The sequence below is a fragment of the Mus pahari genome, chromosome 18, assembly GCF_900095145.1.
Source record: "Mus pahari chromosome 18, PAHARI_EIJ_v1.1, whole genome shotgun sequence".
Lineage (NCBI taxonomy): Eukaryota > Metazoa > Chordata > Mammalia > Rodentia > Muridae > Mus > Mus pahari.
In genome coordinates this window covers 44,202,421-44,221,119 of record NC_034607.1, presented here as the reverse complement: position 1 = coordinate 44,221,119, position 18,699 = coordinate 44,202,421, and the positions used below count along the sequence as shown (strand labels likewise).

Here is an 18,699-nt window from a genome sequence, read left to right as displayed (position 1 = left end):
AGAGTCACAGAGTGAACTTAAAATTTTCCCAAATTCTTCTGGAGTGTCTGAAGACAGCTACAGTGTACTTACATATAATAAATAAATAAAACTCAAAAAAAAAAAAAAAAAAAAAAAAAAAAAGCCCGGGGCACAGAAATTCCCTAATCTGGAAGTGGGAGTTTCCATGGAATATTTATGTGTACTTAAGAAAGTCTCATTAAGTCATGGAAAAAAATTGACATTGAGAGTTTTTAAATTCTTCCAGGCACTCCACTTGGACTTCTCCCTCTCCCCTTTGTATATATTTTTCATAACAACACCTTCGTCCTTCTGTGTCCCATCCGCGAGCACTTTCTCTGTTTTATTTTAAAATGGATAGTGTGAAAATGTTCCCAAGATCCGTATTATTTTGTGGTCAGATAGAGAAACGGCTATATATTTATTTTAGACCCATATTAACTTTGTATGCTTTCTCAAAAGAATCTTGGCCACTGGGCATATTTTTCTTCCTTTACCAATCTCATATTTAATACGAAAAGACAGTAGTATGATTATAAGGTTATTATTAAATGACCACAAAAGACAAATTAAAAAGAAATTCCTGTACGGAGTTGGGAAACCATTTCCATTAACTTAGTTAAAATAACTAAAAATACCATCGCTGGCTTCCAAGAATAATCTAGACCTTTTTATATGAGCCTGATAGCCTTGCCATTGTTTGTTCTCAAAGAGAATGTACCCTGGCTCCCTTGAACTGACAACACGTTACAGTACATATGGCATGTGTGTGCACACACTATAATAGAGATATTACATACAGGCAAGTGGGTTAGACAGGCAGAATCCTGACAATCTCAGCCCATCCTTCAGGAAATGGCCAGGGAGGAAGGGGGCCATGGGAGTGGGGGTGGGGAGATATCTGACTTTAGGAACTGTGTCTCACTCCCTGTTTATAACCTCAGTCCCCAGCACATTGTCTAGATGACGTATTTAAGTACTGAGTGAACAAGGAGGAAAGATAACACCTAGACACTGCAACACACCTTGAGTCAGGGCATGCTGTCTGATGAAGAAGGACTTGCACTTGATAATGTCCCCTGGCCAATCTAGTCTCCGTTTGCCTTCCGTTTGGAAGCACTAGGCAGTAAGTCCCTCAGGATGTTCCTCCTGTGCACATACATGACTGGCACTTAACAGATGAGAGCCATTGATGCAGGGAGGTAGACCTGAGCATTGCTGCTGTGAATCCCATAGACTTCTAACTCTGAAAACTCACAGAAACCGCCCAGATCATGAGATACTCAGGGAGGGCACTTGGGTTCCTGCAATGACCATCTCTGCGTTCAGTTGCAGAAGGCACAGAAGGACAAAAACTGCTGCTGAAGGGCTCTTGCCCACATTCTTAAAGCTCACCTCCCTCCCCAATCTCAACTGTTTGGTGAATTCACCTCCAGGACCACCTGTTTCCTTGATGTTGCTCAACTACAGTCCGGACAGAAACTCACAGTACTGGAGGAAGTACGGATGCCTTTGCCGACTGCTCAGCACGTTTATGATCTGTACTGAGGATAGATTACTGAGAGTCAGAGGGAGAAAAATAAGAGTTCAGACCAGATTATTTCCAGTGTTCTGAAGTCTGCAAGGGAATAAAGAGAGAGCTGAGGGAAGCAGGCAGTGTTTGCGGCTGAGAGCTACTCAGAGGTAGAAGAACAGAAAAAAGGAAGCCACCCCCAAGCAAGGGGAAGCAACAGCAGTTTTCCCAATGGTTTAGTCAGCAAGGTCAGACCTCTAGGCGGAGGCTCAGGAAAAGGACTGAGGAGACAAAGCCAAGCCACAGAGGTCAGAACAACAGTTGCTGGCCCTCAACTGTGACAGCACAGCCAGGGACAAGGAGAGCTTCTGGTTCCCAGCACACCTGCCTCATGCTCCCTCTTCTACAGTGTGAGTCTAAAGTCACAGATTTGGAGTCAGGGACTACAGCCTGGGTCCTTGGGCCATTTACTAGTTCTCATGTGACACGGCTCTCCTTGGGCTTCTGGGAAATGGGAACAGTCGTCACGTCCTTCTCAGAGTATTTCTGCATGCTGGCAAAGCAAGCCAGCCCAGCACGCAGGCGTCGCGCTGTGTGTTGTAGCACTTGTTGCTGTAATGGTATGCTTGTAACAAGGTCAATGCTGATGGACCTGGTCACAGATAAACTAATTAATTAGACAGGCCTCAGAAGCGTGGCTGGCAAGTGGTATGACAGCTGGGTTCACTGTCTGCATCCAGCCCATTGTCACGGAAGCATCATTTTTCTATCTGTACAGATAACAAGAAAGGCATCCGGGACGTGGCTGGTTCTGTGATGTCTCTTCATATGGTCTGGTAAGCTTTGGACCATGTTAGTGACCAGCCACTGACGCCTTTCACCTTTGCTGAGTGGCAGACTGAGGTCATTGTTCCATAGCCTGTCTGCATCTGTGGTGTCTCCAAGAGAACAGAAATCTCTTAGTTGTCAGCTCATCTGGGGTGAGCTGAAACAATGTGATATGCTTGGCTGGCCTTGTTCTTCCTCTCACGATGGGGGCCTTCACAGATCTGCAGGGACAAGGCCAAACTCAGCATAGTTTCATTTAAGCTGCTTCGGGATTTTTGCAAATAGTTCTGTAATTCTCAAGTCAAAAGAAGACATTAAAAGAAAACACAGGTTTAAAAGCCATCTTTTGATCTTGGTTTCTGTCGGCCAGTGATCTCAAGTTTAGGGCCACAGTGAGAGGACGCTCAACTGCTATCTTTTTGACTAGTATCGGGACATTTCACTCAAAGAATAATGCTTTTGCTCCCGGTTCAATGGCTGTGGAGCCCCCACCCTGACTAAAGTCATCTGGCATAAAGCTCGGTGGAATCTTTTTAAAACCTGGTTCTCAGAAATGATGACGACTTTGCGGGTTTGAGAGGATTTGAGCTTGCTGATCCTGCTGAACAATCAAAGCCCAAGGCCATTTCAAACTGATAGCTTATTATCTCTGGACATATTTTAGCTTCACTAACAAATAGAGTCCCTCTAAACCTTTTAAGATGTGAGCTGTTACGCAAACCAACAGGTATTCAAAAAGGATGGAAGAGCTCTAGCCTTCCCACTACTGTCATGCTGCAAGGTACACAGAGGACTGAAGCACACATGCTCACATAAACAGAGCTCATAGGATGATACAACAGAGTCAACACAGATTCCAGTTATATCAGGGATGGGTATGGTTTCTTATGAGTCCAGGTACAGGGGGCTGGGGAGATGGCTCAGTAGCTAAGAGCATGTGTTGCTCTTGTAGAAGATCAGTGTTCAATTCCCAGCACCCACTTTTGGGCTCACCTCCATCCGTAGCTCCAGCTCTAGGGGACCCAACAGGCATGTACAGGATGCACACGCATTCATGCAGGCAAAGCATCAATACGCACGCATAAGGAGCACAGAGAGGAGGCCAGTCTTCAGAAGGTACTTTTTGAGGTCTGGTGCTGGGCAAGGAGGTGGCTTATCAAATGATCTGTCAGACGATGTGAAAAGCAGATCCTCAACACTACAAGGCTATCATGAGCCCACAAAGACTAAGGGTTTTCTTCAATGTGTTTAATATTGGTACAAAACAAGATCGGGAACCCTCTTGACCAATCTTATTTCTGATGGGCAGTTAGCATAAATTCTGTAGCCTCAATGGGTTTGGATACCTACTGTGGACTCTGTTTCAAACCAACCTGTTGAATCCAGGCAATCTCTCAGATGCAAGAGTAAATAAAATCTTCTTAACATGTGAGCAGGCATATTACAGATATAAAGAGAAAAACCACAATTTGGTTAGAGTGTGAATAATCAACTCAAACTAGAACAAACAAGGAAACAAAGAAACATCAAATACAACAACAGAAAGCCTTACAAAACTTAGCCCAATAGTCCAACCCCTGACCTCAAATGCATGCTGAGAACATCTGAGAGGCTGATATGTTGATTGATGCTGTTCTTACCAACTTGGCAGCCCCTGAAGGACACCCATAGATAGAAAGAATCCTACTTCAGGAGACACTCCTTTTCCTTCATCCTGCCCCTATCAAACTTGCATGGGATTTTATTTAGTAAAATAAAGCACAGACCACGTTCTACTAAGCCTTTGAGACCATCTCCCGGGGTCTGTACCCTGTTTCCCATCATAACCCTCATGATATGAAATAATTCTGGTCTTGTAAGGTACACCGAAGAATGTTCCTGGAAACAGCTTAAAACAGGGTCATCATAAATGGAAATAGAGGTCTAAATTATTAAAACTGAGTTGTACTGATCACTGGCCATTTCAAAGATTCTTTCTCTAGACAAATTATCTTGGTCTAATTTATCTGTAACCATGTTGAAGGAAACACCTGCTGCACCCATTTTAGCCCATGCCTCTAAGCCTCTAAGAGTGTTTCATAGTAGGTGAATTGGTATGCTTTTAAAGAAATGGGTCAGGAATTGTACTTACAGATAAGTTTTATTAATAAGTCGAACTCACTTCCAGTGGCTGGACGCCTGTGCTGAAAATGCAGCTCATGCTAAGAATTCTATTTGAAACTTGTCTTCAGCTACTTTCTGAGCAAACTAACTGTGTCCCAGAAGACAAAGGACCTTTCTTTTACTGACACTTTTCCATTTTTTTCTGAACAGTTTTACCAAGCAAGACCACCCGTTTTCTCCCCCGATGCTGACATGAATGGCTTCAGCTATTTCTGTAGGGCATAGAAAGCAGCGCGCAGCTCCCTGGATGTGTAAGTGCACAAGTTGGTATCAGAACAGAAGCATCGAACAAACGGACACACTAAGGCCAACCAACCAACCGAAAAAAACCTGGTGACTGTACTCCCAGAGCAGGCATACAGGTCGCTTGCATAATCATTTTGAAAGGAGGAACACTTGACTGTGTAACTGCTACCATGCTCAAAAATAATTTCATTAAATAAGCAGGCCTTGCAGTCTCAATGGCAATAAGCAAGCAGAAGCCCAGAAACAGTGCCTCTAGGTGCTTTCAATAGAGATGTGCCAAGGACAGTCCTTCCCTGAGAACTGAGGCCTACAGAAGTGGCAGCTGAAGGTGAGGGTTTTAAACATAAGAAGGCCAAACGATGCCATTGCCAGCAGAGCACCGTGTCTTCGATGTTGGAAACTATGGTTACTAGTTAAAATGTCAAATCCTCTTTTGTTGACCAAAGCTCAAAGGGGACCAGTTCTGTCCCTGACTGAGCCTTACTGTAAGGGCGAGGGATTCTTTCAGAGTCCCCAAGCCCTTTCTGAAGGGCATGCCTCCTAATAACCTTCATTAACTTCTGTTTGGTTGCCTAAGTGTTGTCTCTTATCCAAAAGCAGTTGAACGCCGGCTCAAAAGAGATTGTGTTTATTTAAGCTTGTTGGAAAAACATTCCTATCATTTCAAGAATGACTAAATATTTTTCATTCACATAGTTCGCATTCCAGACTATGTTTTTCCTGCCTCTGTTGATTACATGAAAATTAGCAGGCCCGGTCTGATCTATTAGACGCAATTATTATTATCTTACCGAGAAAACCACGAGGCTCCTCAGCAATAATCCCCGTTTAAGGTATGGGAGGCAGACAGGAGGGGCAGATATAGAGAAGCACATCCCCATGTGCTGCTCCAGCCAGGAGATGTTCAACAGACAGGACTGCTGGACCTGGGAACTTAGAAGCAGAGCCTGTGCATCAGGTCTGAACAAGGATGAGTGATTCAGGCAGCAAGTGGTTGAAGAGCTTAAGGACCACAGTCATTTGTGTTTGCAGAGCTTTGATCACCCTGATGGTTTTATTCAAATCAAGTGCAAAGTAGAAGGCGCAAGCTTGTCTGTGTGGAGCAGATGCAGTCTGGTTGGGAGCAAGGATAAATATTTCTTCCCAGCTAAATGACTTCTGCACATGTTGGTTCACACCTGTTTAGCTCCTATGATATGTGGTGGATCTAAGAGCTAGAGAGCCACTTGTGGAATGTGCACAATATATCTATGCACAGCTATGAAAAAAAAATCATAAAATTTGACAAGTCATAGTTAGCCTCATGGAGAGGGTCTTTTACATACATTTCATCTATATTGGATTACTATCTTAAATATCTCAAGATATTTTAAACGATCAGAGGAAAAACCAAAAGTACCATAAAATTTATGACTGAAGTACTCTGGCGCTCAGGTTTAAGACCTTAGGGTAATACGCGGTCATTTGGCATCCAACATATGACCTTATTTGGACAAGGAGAAAATAGACTGTGTTATATTTTAATTCCCATTTATGGAATATGTTTCCAGGACATTCAGAGTTAAAAGATGAAACAGCGTGCCTAACGGTCTTGAGGATATTACAAGTATTTTATTATTCTTGGCTTACTAATAATAGCAGCATCGATGGCACCAAAACACTGCCACCCATGAACTGAGTTTTGATCCCTGTAATGTAGCAGAATGTTAAAGACATGTGACTCTGTGGCATCTCAGACTTCCCTGCCCTTCTGGGGGTCAGCCCAACTCTCCTCCACTCCCCACTACTGAAGCAGCAGCTTTAATCAACTGAGATACTGTGCAGAAAGGAACGTTATGGTCAAGGTGGGGCTGGAAACATTTTTTTTTTCTTGTTTCAAGGAATTCCCACCCAGATATGTGCCTGGTACAGAATTTTCTGGCAGGCCAGTTGAAATCTCACTCGAAGGGCAGCTTGACTTAAACTGTACCGTCAACATTCACTAGAAGGAACATACCACTCCTAGAGACAGTGAAGGCTAAGGTTAAGTAAGGCATTGACAGCTCACAGACCTCCAGTGAGTCGGAGGAGCATGGCATGAGATTTCTGATGCTGAGGTGGAGTGGCTGTCTAAATCTATACAGGTAAAGACAAGCTTAATGTCTAATCCTCGGTGTCCCAGGCAAAACCATGAGCCTTTAAGTAAGACATCCAAAATAGCTAGGAGGTAAGGAAAAAATAGCTGATTTTCTGGCTCAATCACATTTCATCTTAAATCTAGAGACCGGGGGGGGGGGGCTAGCGGGGGAAGGACCCATACCATGTGCATTTCTTATTCCTCTATAAGAGTTTATTAAGTCCAGGTGAACAGAATTACAGCGTCTGCCTGACACCCAGCAATATGTCTGATAACAGTTCTACAAACAAGGCTGCTTTAACTTACTGCGGGAAAAGTTACAACAATATGGAGACAGAAGAATAAGATGGGCCCTCATGTACTTTGAAAAACCTATAAATAGCTTCTCCTACCTACTCTGAGACAAAAATTGAATTTCGATTTGGTATCAGAGAAAAACGAAAAAAGAATGGAGAGGAAAGGAAATTCCCTCACTGGCAACTGGAATGGTGAATACCACCTTCTACAGTGTTACCTAAATTCTTACTTCTTGGAGAGCAATGGACTCTGGAGTTGGCTCCAAAATCCTCAAGGACGCAGGAGTCATCTCTTTGTCCCCACAGGAAACTCTGCATGAGCCAGGAGAATACTCAGGTCATAGTGCTCAGCTGGGCGGGTCAACCACACCCAAAATGAGGCAGCAGATACATGTTTCAGGTCACCTTGTAATACTTATCTCTTGTACTGGGTGTCGAGGGCAAGTTATCTTTTTCTTACGTAGTGAGCATACCGCGTGTCTTAGTAGCATGTGTGCCTCGACATCTTAGTTTGCCTTCAACTAAAAACGTTTTTTTTTTTGTTTTATTTTTCTTTAAAGGTAGGTTCTGCATGACATTAACAGTTGGCTGTGGCAGCTTATGTATGTGATGGGATGGGAAGGAAATGACCAAATTATTAATAATTATAATAATCACTAATGTGGCATAAAGGTATCATTCTTGCCTATGTAAATAAGTAACACCGCAGTGAGACATCTGCACACACACACACAGTGTGCCCTAAAAGCGGCATAGATCAAACAGGACACTTGGCTTTGTCTCCTGAGCCTGGGGATGCGTCAATGAAGCTCTGAAACTCATCCTTAGGAGCTGAACCAGGAAAGAACCAACTGCAGGCTATACACCAGTCCTGGAAGGCCTAACGGGTGACCACTGGAATGGAGCCTAGAGCCGTGTGCCTGGCATAAACCCCAAGTATGCAAAGGGAAGCCGGTGTGTCCAGGCCACCTGGGGCAATAGGCCCACTGCATGTCAGGCATAGGTGACATTGCATTCTGACTTCAAAATGTGTTTCAAACAAGCATCCCAAAGTTGTCCTTTCTTCAACTGGTTGGGGGCCAGATGGCTGTCTAGCCTCTGGGTACGGTGATCCTTTCTTCTTAGCCCATTTCTCAGAGAAGGAGCCTCGAGGGAAGTCCTGGGTCTGCTACGCCATTCTTTTTCTCCTTCCTTTCCTGCCCCTGTTCATTTATCATCCATCCTCTCACATATATTCATCACGTAATAATTCAAAAGAACACGGGGCATTCCTTGCCCACCAGGGATGGTGGCCTCTCTCCAGCCTGCAGTGTACTGTCTGAGGAAGTATGTGTGCAAAGTCCAGAGGCTGGGCTTTAAGGACACAGGACTGCTATATGCCTGCTGTATGGCCAAGAGCTAGTTAAATCACCTCCAGGCTGTGAGCCCTGTGACAGTATGTTGGAATCCTAGCACGTGCATTCAGGATTCAGGATCAGATGATATTCTGCTCTCACTAGACTCAGGCCTGGCATATGGTGGGTGAGCAAGCACTGTTAGTTTCTGTTATTAAGGACTGCATGTAAGATGAGGCTTAGTCCCTTGTCCTTTCCATTTAAAAATTTAGATTTTAAAAAAAGACAGGGACAAGGTCCTTCACGAATGTTCTTAAATTGCAAACCTCATATTTATTCCATGTGCTTCTGTCTTAGTTCTTTTTGAGCGAAATTAAAACTAATGAGAATAGCCAGGTGTGATGGTGCGCACCTTTAATCCCAGAGGCCAAGGCAGGTGGATAGCTGATATCTGAGTTCCGGACCAAAGCACTCTTTGTCAAGGCAGAGAGGGCGGCTGAGGGCAGCCTGGTCTAAAGAGTGAGTTCCAGAAAGATAGCCAGCGGGGCTACACAGAGAAACCCTGTGTCACCAAACCAAACCAAACCAAACCAAACCAAGCCAAGCCAAGCCAAGCCAAGCCAAGCCAAGCCAAGCCAAGCCAAACCAAACCAACCCACAAACCAAACGAGACTTGTGAGCAGGAAGAACTGTAGAGAAAAGCCAGCAGGGCAAAATCAGAGGACTCAGTCAGTTCAAGCATACAGCCTGAGTGGCTTAGGCTTATCTGTATGCCCGAATTGGGTGTTGACAATAACTTGCTAAGATTTCAGTTTGAGAGTACTTAAGAGTCAACTTATAAAGCACTTAAGGACTTGCGGGTCAAGTTAGCTGTCAAGTGACAGCCTTGTCTTCAAGGGTCCCCAGATTCATGTTCAGGTCCTGTGGGAGTAGCCTATTATGCTATTCCTTGGAAGGTAGGCATCTTTAGTAACAATGACAGCCCCAGGGTTCCTTTTTCCTGGAGGTTCTAATATGCTGTATTAGGCAATTTGTGAGTTATTTCGGCAACATTTAAAAACCACAATTCCTGTATAGGGTTGACTCTTCTAATTTTATACTCTGAGGACCTTGAGACAAAGCTAAAAGGTGAGGACTATCTCTAGTCATGCAAGTGTGTGTGCGGGAGTTTACTCCGGGTCTGAGCTCCACACACATCAGTAATTCTGTTTGTCTATAAATGATTTGGGCTGATGGCTCCCTTATTATTCAGTAACACATTGGGATTTTTGTTGTTATTGATGCTTTCCTACTCCATACCGTTCTTTTGCTATTCTGAAATCACTCAGAATTACACTTAGCAATGCACTGCAACAGCTACTGAGAAAAATGTTTTCAAACGGTTGCATATATTTTTCTTGGACTCTATAGAATAAGACCCTCTCATCTCATAGGCTTTTTTAAAAAAATCTTTAGTAATAGTTATTATTTATCAGTAACTTTTCATTATCAGTCTCTGAGTTTTGATTTAATATGAAAAAGACATTCTGCCTTTATTACACAGTACAGTGGCAATCACTAGGGAGCTAATACCATCCTAGACAAAGGTCGCTACATAGCTCAGGTAAAAATCAAAACAAGAAATGTGAGCCACATGAGTTCTCTGCGGAGTAGAAAACATAATCTTATGAAAGATTTGATTAATACAGATAGAGACTAAGGAGGAACCAGCAGAATTTTTGAGGTGACCAAGCATTCTTTGTCAAGGCAGAGAGGGCTGCTGAGGCAGGAGACCGGAGAAGGCGATTCTGAATGAGTCTCAAGGGAACCTGCTTCTGAGGGTTATGAACTATGGGTGAGGGTCTGTGGGTAATCATATCCCAAATGATTATAGCAATTTCCCAAACTGCAAATGATCTCTTACCGTACCACACCACTCCTGTCTTTCCCTGATATGGAGCCAAAAGCCAGGAATGGGTGAAGAAGATTCATAAAGCCAGGGGAAACAGAGTTCAAGGCCAGCAGGAAAGGCAAAATAAAAATGGATTTCAACTATGCCATGTAATGGCAACTTATGTAATCTCTCTAAGCCTTCATGTCCTCAGCTGTGAAATGGGTCAGGAGGGCCTTCAGCCCGGAGCCATACAAAGGGTGCACAAAGTTTGGAGCAGATGTCAAGTTCATACCCCCAACGTCATGCCACGGACATGCCTCCTCTGCTCCCTTGTTTAATTGAAAACTCAGCCTAAGGGTGCTCTTTGGAGTGTCTGGTAATTACCTCTGTCTTGTCTAGGTCGGAGGTGGTTCTCCATTAAGCTTTCGTATTAATGGCTCACTCACACATAACTCTTTTCTTAAGGTGTCAAGAATTAGGTCAGAACTCTGTGCAGATGCCACAGAACCCAAACAGGAAGTGACTCCCCCACCCCCAACAGTGGCCAGCCAGGCACCTACAACCCAAGACTAAATCAACTGCACACATATTCTGGTGGCTGTGTTCACTTTTGTTGGGACACCCTCCTCACCCCCTGTAACAAACTCTAAAACTTTCATTTTGAATCTAGGCAGTGCCACTTGAAGCTAGAAAGGCTTTTTTTTTTTTTTTTTTTTTTTTAAAACTGGGCTATGCGATTATGGTTTTTGTCTTGCCATCTTTATCTCTGGGATATAAATAGTCCAGGTTGACAACAGACTGGCCTCAGTTCTTAGGGTTGGGCACTTCTACATTAGCCCAGTTTTGTCAAGGTCTACTGTGGAACAGTACATCTTTGCACACATTCCTCTTTGTAGATTCAAAATGCTGTGTGTGTGGGGGGGAGGGGAGGTCCGTGCAAATCTGTCACCTGGAAGCTATAGAGTCAGAGGGCTGGCCGCTGTACTCTGTGTAGGTAACAGTGGCGGGGCTGGTCATGCCAACGGTTCAAGAGTCCTCCAGCTTCCAGGTTTTTTTTTTTTTTTAAAACAAAACAAAACAAACCCCATGATTTTTAAGGTCTTAAGCAAATCTAGTCCTTCTAAGGCTAGTGACTCCATTCACCAAACTGACATTTAATTTACTAAAATTCAGATACTACCAAAGGATTTCTTGATACTATATGTCATGGGCCTAGGGGCAAACCTAGTACTATTATCCTGTTGAAGAAACACAGCAATCTAACGAATGACTCCTAATGACATGTTGCTGTACCCATAGATCAGTGCGTTACTCAGCCCTCATTGGAGGAGTTTCCTCCTATTAACACACACACACACACACACACACACACACACACACACACGAACACACACTGTTCATACTAAAAAGACCTTAATTAGATCATTTTCTATCTTAACTGTGTGTTTTGAGAATTCCTACAAGGATCCACTGTCAACATACATTTTGACTTATATCTTTTATTTTACTCTGCAAAAATTGTTTCTTGAGCATGGATTCCCCCATAGGCTGTGTCAGCATAAATAGTCATTTCCTATGAGGACTGGCAATGGTGAGTTAGGGATGTATGCAAAGTACCTTCTCACGGTACAGGAAATGAACGGGATAGCAGCTGGCTCAGACAGGAGCCTGGGACGCCTCAGCCGCTTCGTCCTGAGCAGGAATAGACACAGCAAATGTGGGGGGCCAGGCTATAAGGCAGAGGATTAGAGAACCCAGCAGCCTCGAGTCAGCCTTAGAGAAGGGTGCTCAGAATGAGGCCCAAGCCCGTGTGATCTGCCTTTGAGGACTCTTGGATTTTCTCCTGGCTGTCGGCATTCTTCAGCTACTTGGTATCTCACAAGTTGAACAGGCGGTGCCTACGTTGCAGCTCTAACTCCTGATTTTATTTCCTTGCCTTGACCTTTGGGTATTAAGTCGGCTTGCAGTGAACTGAGTCAGAATATAAGCATTGTGCTGTGTAATGTGTTCAGACAAGCACAACGCAATGATAGAGTAAGGCCCATGCGACTCTCATTTTAAATTTGCAACACTTCCCCCTAATGACGAATCTGGGCTGCATAATAAATAGGTCTGCAACTGGTAACGGCACGAAGCAGACATTACACCCAAGGAAATAAAAAAAGGGAAATGAGACCATACTGGCCAAAGCGTCTTCCAACAGGAGGAGGTGTGCCAGACGTTCATTAGAACTGCAGTGCTTACCTTCACACACGGGGCAACACTCCCCGGGCACTTTCACCGGGTGCATGCAGCTCTGCCCGCAGGCCGTGGCCACGCAGTGAGGTTCTCCGTTGATACACTGGCAGAAGGTACAGTCGTCTTCCCGCCACCGGTCCCCGTGGGCGCGGATCTGGCCATTGGCGTAGCAGCCAGCGGGGTTGTTAAAAGGATAGATGGGATCTAGAGCCAATCATGAGTTCAGAATGAGATGAAGCCTTCTGAATCTGACCTCTGCCTGTCCCTGCACCTGGAGACAGCTATTCCATCTGCAATCAGTGGACGCCGGGGACTAACACGAAGGGGTCCCTGGGACGACATCCACAGGCAGCAGTCATAACGGACTTCTACCTTCTCAACCTGAAACTCGTATCAGGATGAACGTAACCTAGAAACGGGTATGCAGGTGCCATCGCTCCTAAGGAGGGCAAAGGGTAGGGACAGAGACAAGGCCTGGTACTTGGAAAACACAGGCCCATTTGAGATTCTGAGAACATCTTCTGAGATGCTGAATTAAGTAGCTTACACCATGTTTTCACCATGATTTCTGGAAGTCTGGAAGGTGGAAAGAGCTTGTCCACTGAACTGGAATGATACTGTTGCTTCTAGAACTAAGTTAGCTCACTCTGGTGATATCTACAAGTCCATAAGGACACTGGTAAGGAACACATAAGGTCCTTAATACAGCGTGGTGCAGGGCAAAGCTGGTCTGGCCATCCCATGAGTCTCTGGGGTCCCCAGGAGGAGGACTGAACTGATACCATTTTCCTTGCCATAATTTGGGCAGCTAAGTAATAGACAAGGTTGAAGGACAGAATCAGACGAGGCTACCATAAAAAGGAATATTCTGAAATGATGGACAAGAACATAAATAGTGGATGCAAAAATATCCCTAAGTACCCCTGTAAGGCGAACCATAGAAAGATTACTCCATTCTCTTTGCTAAAAATACGCAAACGCTGGCATCAACAAGTAAGAACGGAGAGCCCAGGTCAAGTTCAGAGGTTAGTGCTTGTTCTAATGAGGCGGAGGGTTTTATGCACAAGTTAGATGGAAGTGGTCTATAGCCCTCAGGTAGTCAGGGCTTTCTCAGGTCCTTCAAAGAAAATATTACAATGCATAGGCCATTCTGCTTTGAGCTTTGTTCTGAATTCTGGGAAGTGGGAGGTAATCCGACGACTGTGTAGGCAGCTCGCTAATACTATGAACACAGAGGTTCCAATCTGTTTTAAAAGCGCTAACTGTGATGCAGTTTCTGACTCTTTTGCAAACTAAGGTTGGTTAGAGAACAATCAATTGTGAAAGTTAAAAGTCTGCAGTGATTTCCTTTTTTTAAAATCCTCGGTGACACATAAAACGTGAACTACTTTTCTCCTGTCTTGGCTAAAATATTTTTCGGAGCAAGGAGAGGACTCATTATTATGAACAACTGCTCTCGGTGTTAGGAACAGAGATGTCCTAGTTTAGGGACGTCAGGACATCAGGACTGTATGATAAATACAGTACAAACATCAAACGGATTTTTAAGGGGAAAAGGATAGAACTGAACAGGCCACTGTGCCCTTGGGCTTTGTGAGTGAAGGACAGTCACAGATCTTTGGATTAAAGATCTGTGACCCAATCAGGACAACGCGGTTCAAGTGACAGACCCCATCCGAAAACAGTAAGTGGTCAGATGACACCACAGGCTGACAGAGCCTGAAAGAATTCCTGAACCCTTGCTTTTGGCATCCTATTGCTCCTGGCATCCTTGCAAAGTCAGTTTTATCTTTGGTTTTTATGAACTTCCGTTTTCTGGTCCTTAAGGGGATGGGGTGTGGTGGATGCGAATCACGTGGCAGGCCTGAAATTTCACTACTTATGACTTGCAGAGGCGGGAGGAGTCTGCTGCAGGAATATGCAAATACCACTGCTTGAACAAGAGAGGGATGCAGAACCAACATGTCCCCTAGAAGTCACATGTGACACATGACTGGTCTTGAAGCTGCTGCTGCTATTCCACCCATCTGCAACTTGACTCTAATTAACACCCCTTTCCCAAGGAAAAATGGCAGCAGGGTCCTGGGTCTGAGCTGACTGGCCTAGACAGACGGTGATGGCTGTATTAACTCTAGCTGAGCAATCCACAGACATGAGATGAGGAATTCCAACGCCAGGGTGTAGACCAAAGAGTGATCCCTGTACTTAGTGACCACTACAGCTGCGTGGGAGAAATAGGAAGCAACCAGGGAAACCACATATCTGTCACCTTGTAGAACCTGTGACCGAGGACTGTGCTCAAGACAGAGTTTTCCTCAGGGAAGAATTTCCAAGAACTCCTCAGGGGTCACTACCAACATCTAAAAGAGACCACTCACTACCAAGGGACTTCTTTAAGATTCCTCTAAGTTAGACTGGTTTTTGAAATTAAAGCTCTGAACTGTATAGCCTCCAGGGAGCTCACCTACCTTCACACACAGGGCAACACTCCCCCTCAGGCACATAGTATCTTTCGCAGTTCAGTTCCCCACACTGTGCAGTGAAGCAGATGGAGACGCCCCCCTGGCATCGACAGAACCGACAGTTGTCCATTCGAAACATGTCTCCGTCGTAATACTCCACGCTGTTGAACACGCAGGCTGGCTTTGTTTCTGCAAGGAGTCAAAACAGAGGAGGCATGAGGGAGGGGGCGTATCTCATGGGGTCTCACCCATACACAAAGAACTACACGCACTACAACTAAGACGCTAAGAGGGGAGAAATAATCTTCCCTGAGTATTCAGTGCTACCTGGCCAACTCTGAGTTCAAACACATGAGAGTAACACTAGGTGGATGGAGTTGGTTGTATTTATACTGCATGCTCGCTTTCTTTCTCTGTCTTTCTCTCTCTCCCCCTGTCTGTCTCTGTCGGTCTGTCTGTCTGTCCTTCTCTTTGAAAGAGGCCATGATTTCAAGAGGGAACAAGGTGGAAAGGGAGATACATGAGAAGAAATTTGAAGGACGAACAGAAAGAGAGGAAATGATGTAATTATATTTAATAATAATAACCAAACGAAGCCCATTTGAGGTCATTTTTTAAGTGGTGTCTTCGTGTGCTTTTTTTGAGACAGCCTTTAGACAGCTCTGTCAGCAGGAAGTGATAGTTTGATGGAAACGCTTTACTGAACTGAATGTAACTCTCACAGAGAGGCGAGCACACAGTACCATAAAAACAAAACACACACCTACCCTGTTCACACAGAGGAGCTGAAATGCTGCCTGTCAGGGTCTACGCTGACTTCCTCCCACCTACTGGGCAGCTCTAGGTCCATGACACTCACAAGATTGTATTTGCGCTGCTAAATAACTCTCTATCTTTGAAGAACCATCCTGTTCCCACACTGGGTTTGGTTCTGCTTCCAAAGGTTTAGTCAGGGCTTTCCGTGGGCTTTCCTATTCCCCTGATATGCTCTCCTCTTTGTTTGTTTGTTTTTGTTTTTTTCAAGACAGGGTTTCTCTGTGTAGCCCTGTCTGTCCTGGAACTCACTCTGTACACTAGGCTGGCCTTGAACTCAGAAATCTGCCTGCCTCTGCCTTCCAAGTCCTGGGATTAAAGGTGTGCGCCACCAAGGCGGGCTCATATGCTCTCCTTGGTTTTTGTAATTATTAGTGCTTGACCATTAACATCTATAACTTTGTCTAATCTCAATACAAAGCTATGATGCATGGTTTTCTTTACTTTTAATTATTTTATTTGCATTGCGGTTTCATCTGCCTGCATGACTAAGTTAGGGTGTTGGGTCCCCTGGAACTGGGGTTATAGCCATCTGTGATCTGCCATGTGTGTGGTGGGAGTTGAACTTGGGTCCTTTGGAAGAGCAGCAGTGCTCTTAACTTCTGAGCCATGTCTCCAGTTCCTATGATGGAGGTACTCTCATGAGTTTAGAAGCAAGAGAATTCTAGATAATTTGTTTAAAAATTACATATTTAGCAAATGGCAGAAATAAAAACCTTAGTCCACCAGGAAAAAGGTTGCACCCTACAGTCTGTCTCTTGGCTATGATCTGCTAGAGAGTAACCATTTGATATTTAGAACAGTTTGATATTTTATGAGACCAAAGATTTTTGCTGAAAACCCATTCCAGCCTGACAAAAGACACCACAAGAAAACAAAACTATAGATGAGTGTCTCTTGTGAATGAGACAAACATTCTCAAAGATCCTCCTAGCAGGCCACATCCTATGACATATAAATGGGGTCAAACACCATGACTAACTGGCATTTATTATGCAATGCAAGGCAGGTTTAATCATTAAAATATCAGTTATTTCCATAAGACGTGTCAACTGAATAAAGGACCACAACTCACAACTACAGCACCTTCTCCAATGAGGGAGAATACACAAATACTGAAAGGATATCCAACCTCTGCCATTAAAAAAAACAAACCACTCACGAGTAAGGAATAGGAAGACACTTTGTTAACTCGGTAAACAGCACTGTACATTGTTAACTCAGTAAACAGCACTGTACATTGTTAACTCAGTAAACAGCACTGTACATTGTTAACTCAGTAAACAGCACTGTATACTCAACTCCTCCCAGCACCCTAGGACTGTGCGGTGAAGATCTGGGTACTGAGATGCACATGGCTTATAAGGACACAAACTTCACCAACTGATCCATTAAGGTCATTGCTGAATGAACTACTAGTGGAGCCCTTTGCTAGAGAAACTTGGGCATGCCTTTAAGGGGTGTATCTTATCCCTGGACCGTCCTCTTTCTCTCGAGATCTTTGGCTGCTATGCCGTTGTCCTGACACTACTGCCTTGCCATAGCCCTAAGAGCAATGGGGCCAAACAACAATGATCACGAATCCATGAGCCAAAATAGGTCTTTTCTTTCTAAGCTGAGTTTCTTAAGTGTGTTTTTCCCCCCACAATGGGTAAAGGAAGCCAACACAACAATCTATAAGGATTCACAAATAACATCACACTTAGCGATGGTGAAAGATTAAAGTTTTCCCCTAGAACCAAGAAAAAAAAAACAATGATGTTTCTTCTTAGCATCACATCAGGTTAACATTATATTGGAAGTTCTAGCCAAGACAATAAAGGAAAGAAAATAAGTAGAAGGCATCAGAGTGGAAAAGAAAAATTAATCCTATCTCTAGATGTATATGACATGATCTTGAAGATCAAAAATAAAAAAAAAATCACAGAAAACTCTAATGGATATTATAAATGACTTCAGCAAGTTTACAGGGAACAAACTGCAATTTATGAAAATTGGATTTCTATACAATACCAATGAACACTCATAAAATAACGTTTTTTAAAAAATCCCATTTCCCAATCAAATTAGAAGGAATATTTTTTTAAAAAAATAAGTACAACACTTATACTCTGAAGTCAACCTTCTTAAAGAATACACTTCTTAAAGAAATTAAAGAGTTCTAGATAAACAGACAGATTAAAAGGCAGTATTAAGATAAAAATATTCCCCAAATTAATAGAATACCCAATGTCAACCTTATCAAAATCCTACCTCATTCTTTTGTTTAAATTGACTCTGCTCTCATAAACCCATATGGAAACATAATTAGGAATTTACAAAATAATATTTAAAGGAAAAAGAAAGTTGAAGGATTCACATCTCCTGATTTCCAAAGGTGACCCAATGATGGAGTGACCAAGACAGTGTGGTGCCAGGGTAAAGACACACATGGCACTTCCGGAATTTAGAACTGAGACGTGAACTTGTACACAAGTTTTTGAGAATAGTGCCAGGGCAATTTGATGAGTGGAAAGAGAAAAATGGCGGAAAGCCAACTACATATTCACATGCTGAGAGGAATGACCATCGGTCTCCTCATCTTCTCTGCCCCTCATCAATAACAGCTTGTTAAGTGAGTTACTGTAGGAATGAACACTCTAGACTCCAAAAACATGTCAACCGGGATTTCAAAACCCTCAGGAGAACTATTCAAAGAGGCTACAAAAGGCGATTCACCTTTCTCACTTACTTTTTATATTTTAATACATCTTGCCAAACAGAGGTACTGGAGTTGACAGGTACCATAAAATGCACAAGTAGACCTGCATTATCAGC

General features: G+C 43.6%; 1 protein-coding gene across 4 annotated transcripts in view; it reads right to left on the bottom strand.

The window, feature by feature from the left end:
• Crim1 (cysteine rich transmembrane BMP regulator 1) overlaps positions 1-18,699 on the bottom strand; it is a 178,489-nt gene that overhangs the window by 48,550 nt on the left and 111,240 nt on the right. For all 4 annotated transcript variants that reach the window (XM_021217779.2, XM_029531327.1, XM_029531328.1 and 1 more), the window contains 2 exons: positions 15,076-15,258; positions 12,614-12,811 (listed from right to left, as the gene is read on the bottom strand). In XM_021217779.2, coding sequence (XP_021073438.1) covers positions 12,614-12,811; positions 15,076-15,258 — 381 coding nt within the window. The remainder of the gene's footprint in view (positions 1-12,613; positions 12,812-15,075; positions 15,259-18,699) is intronic.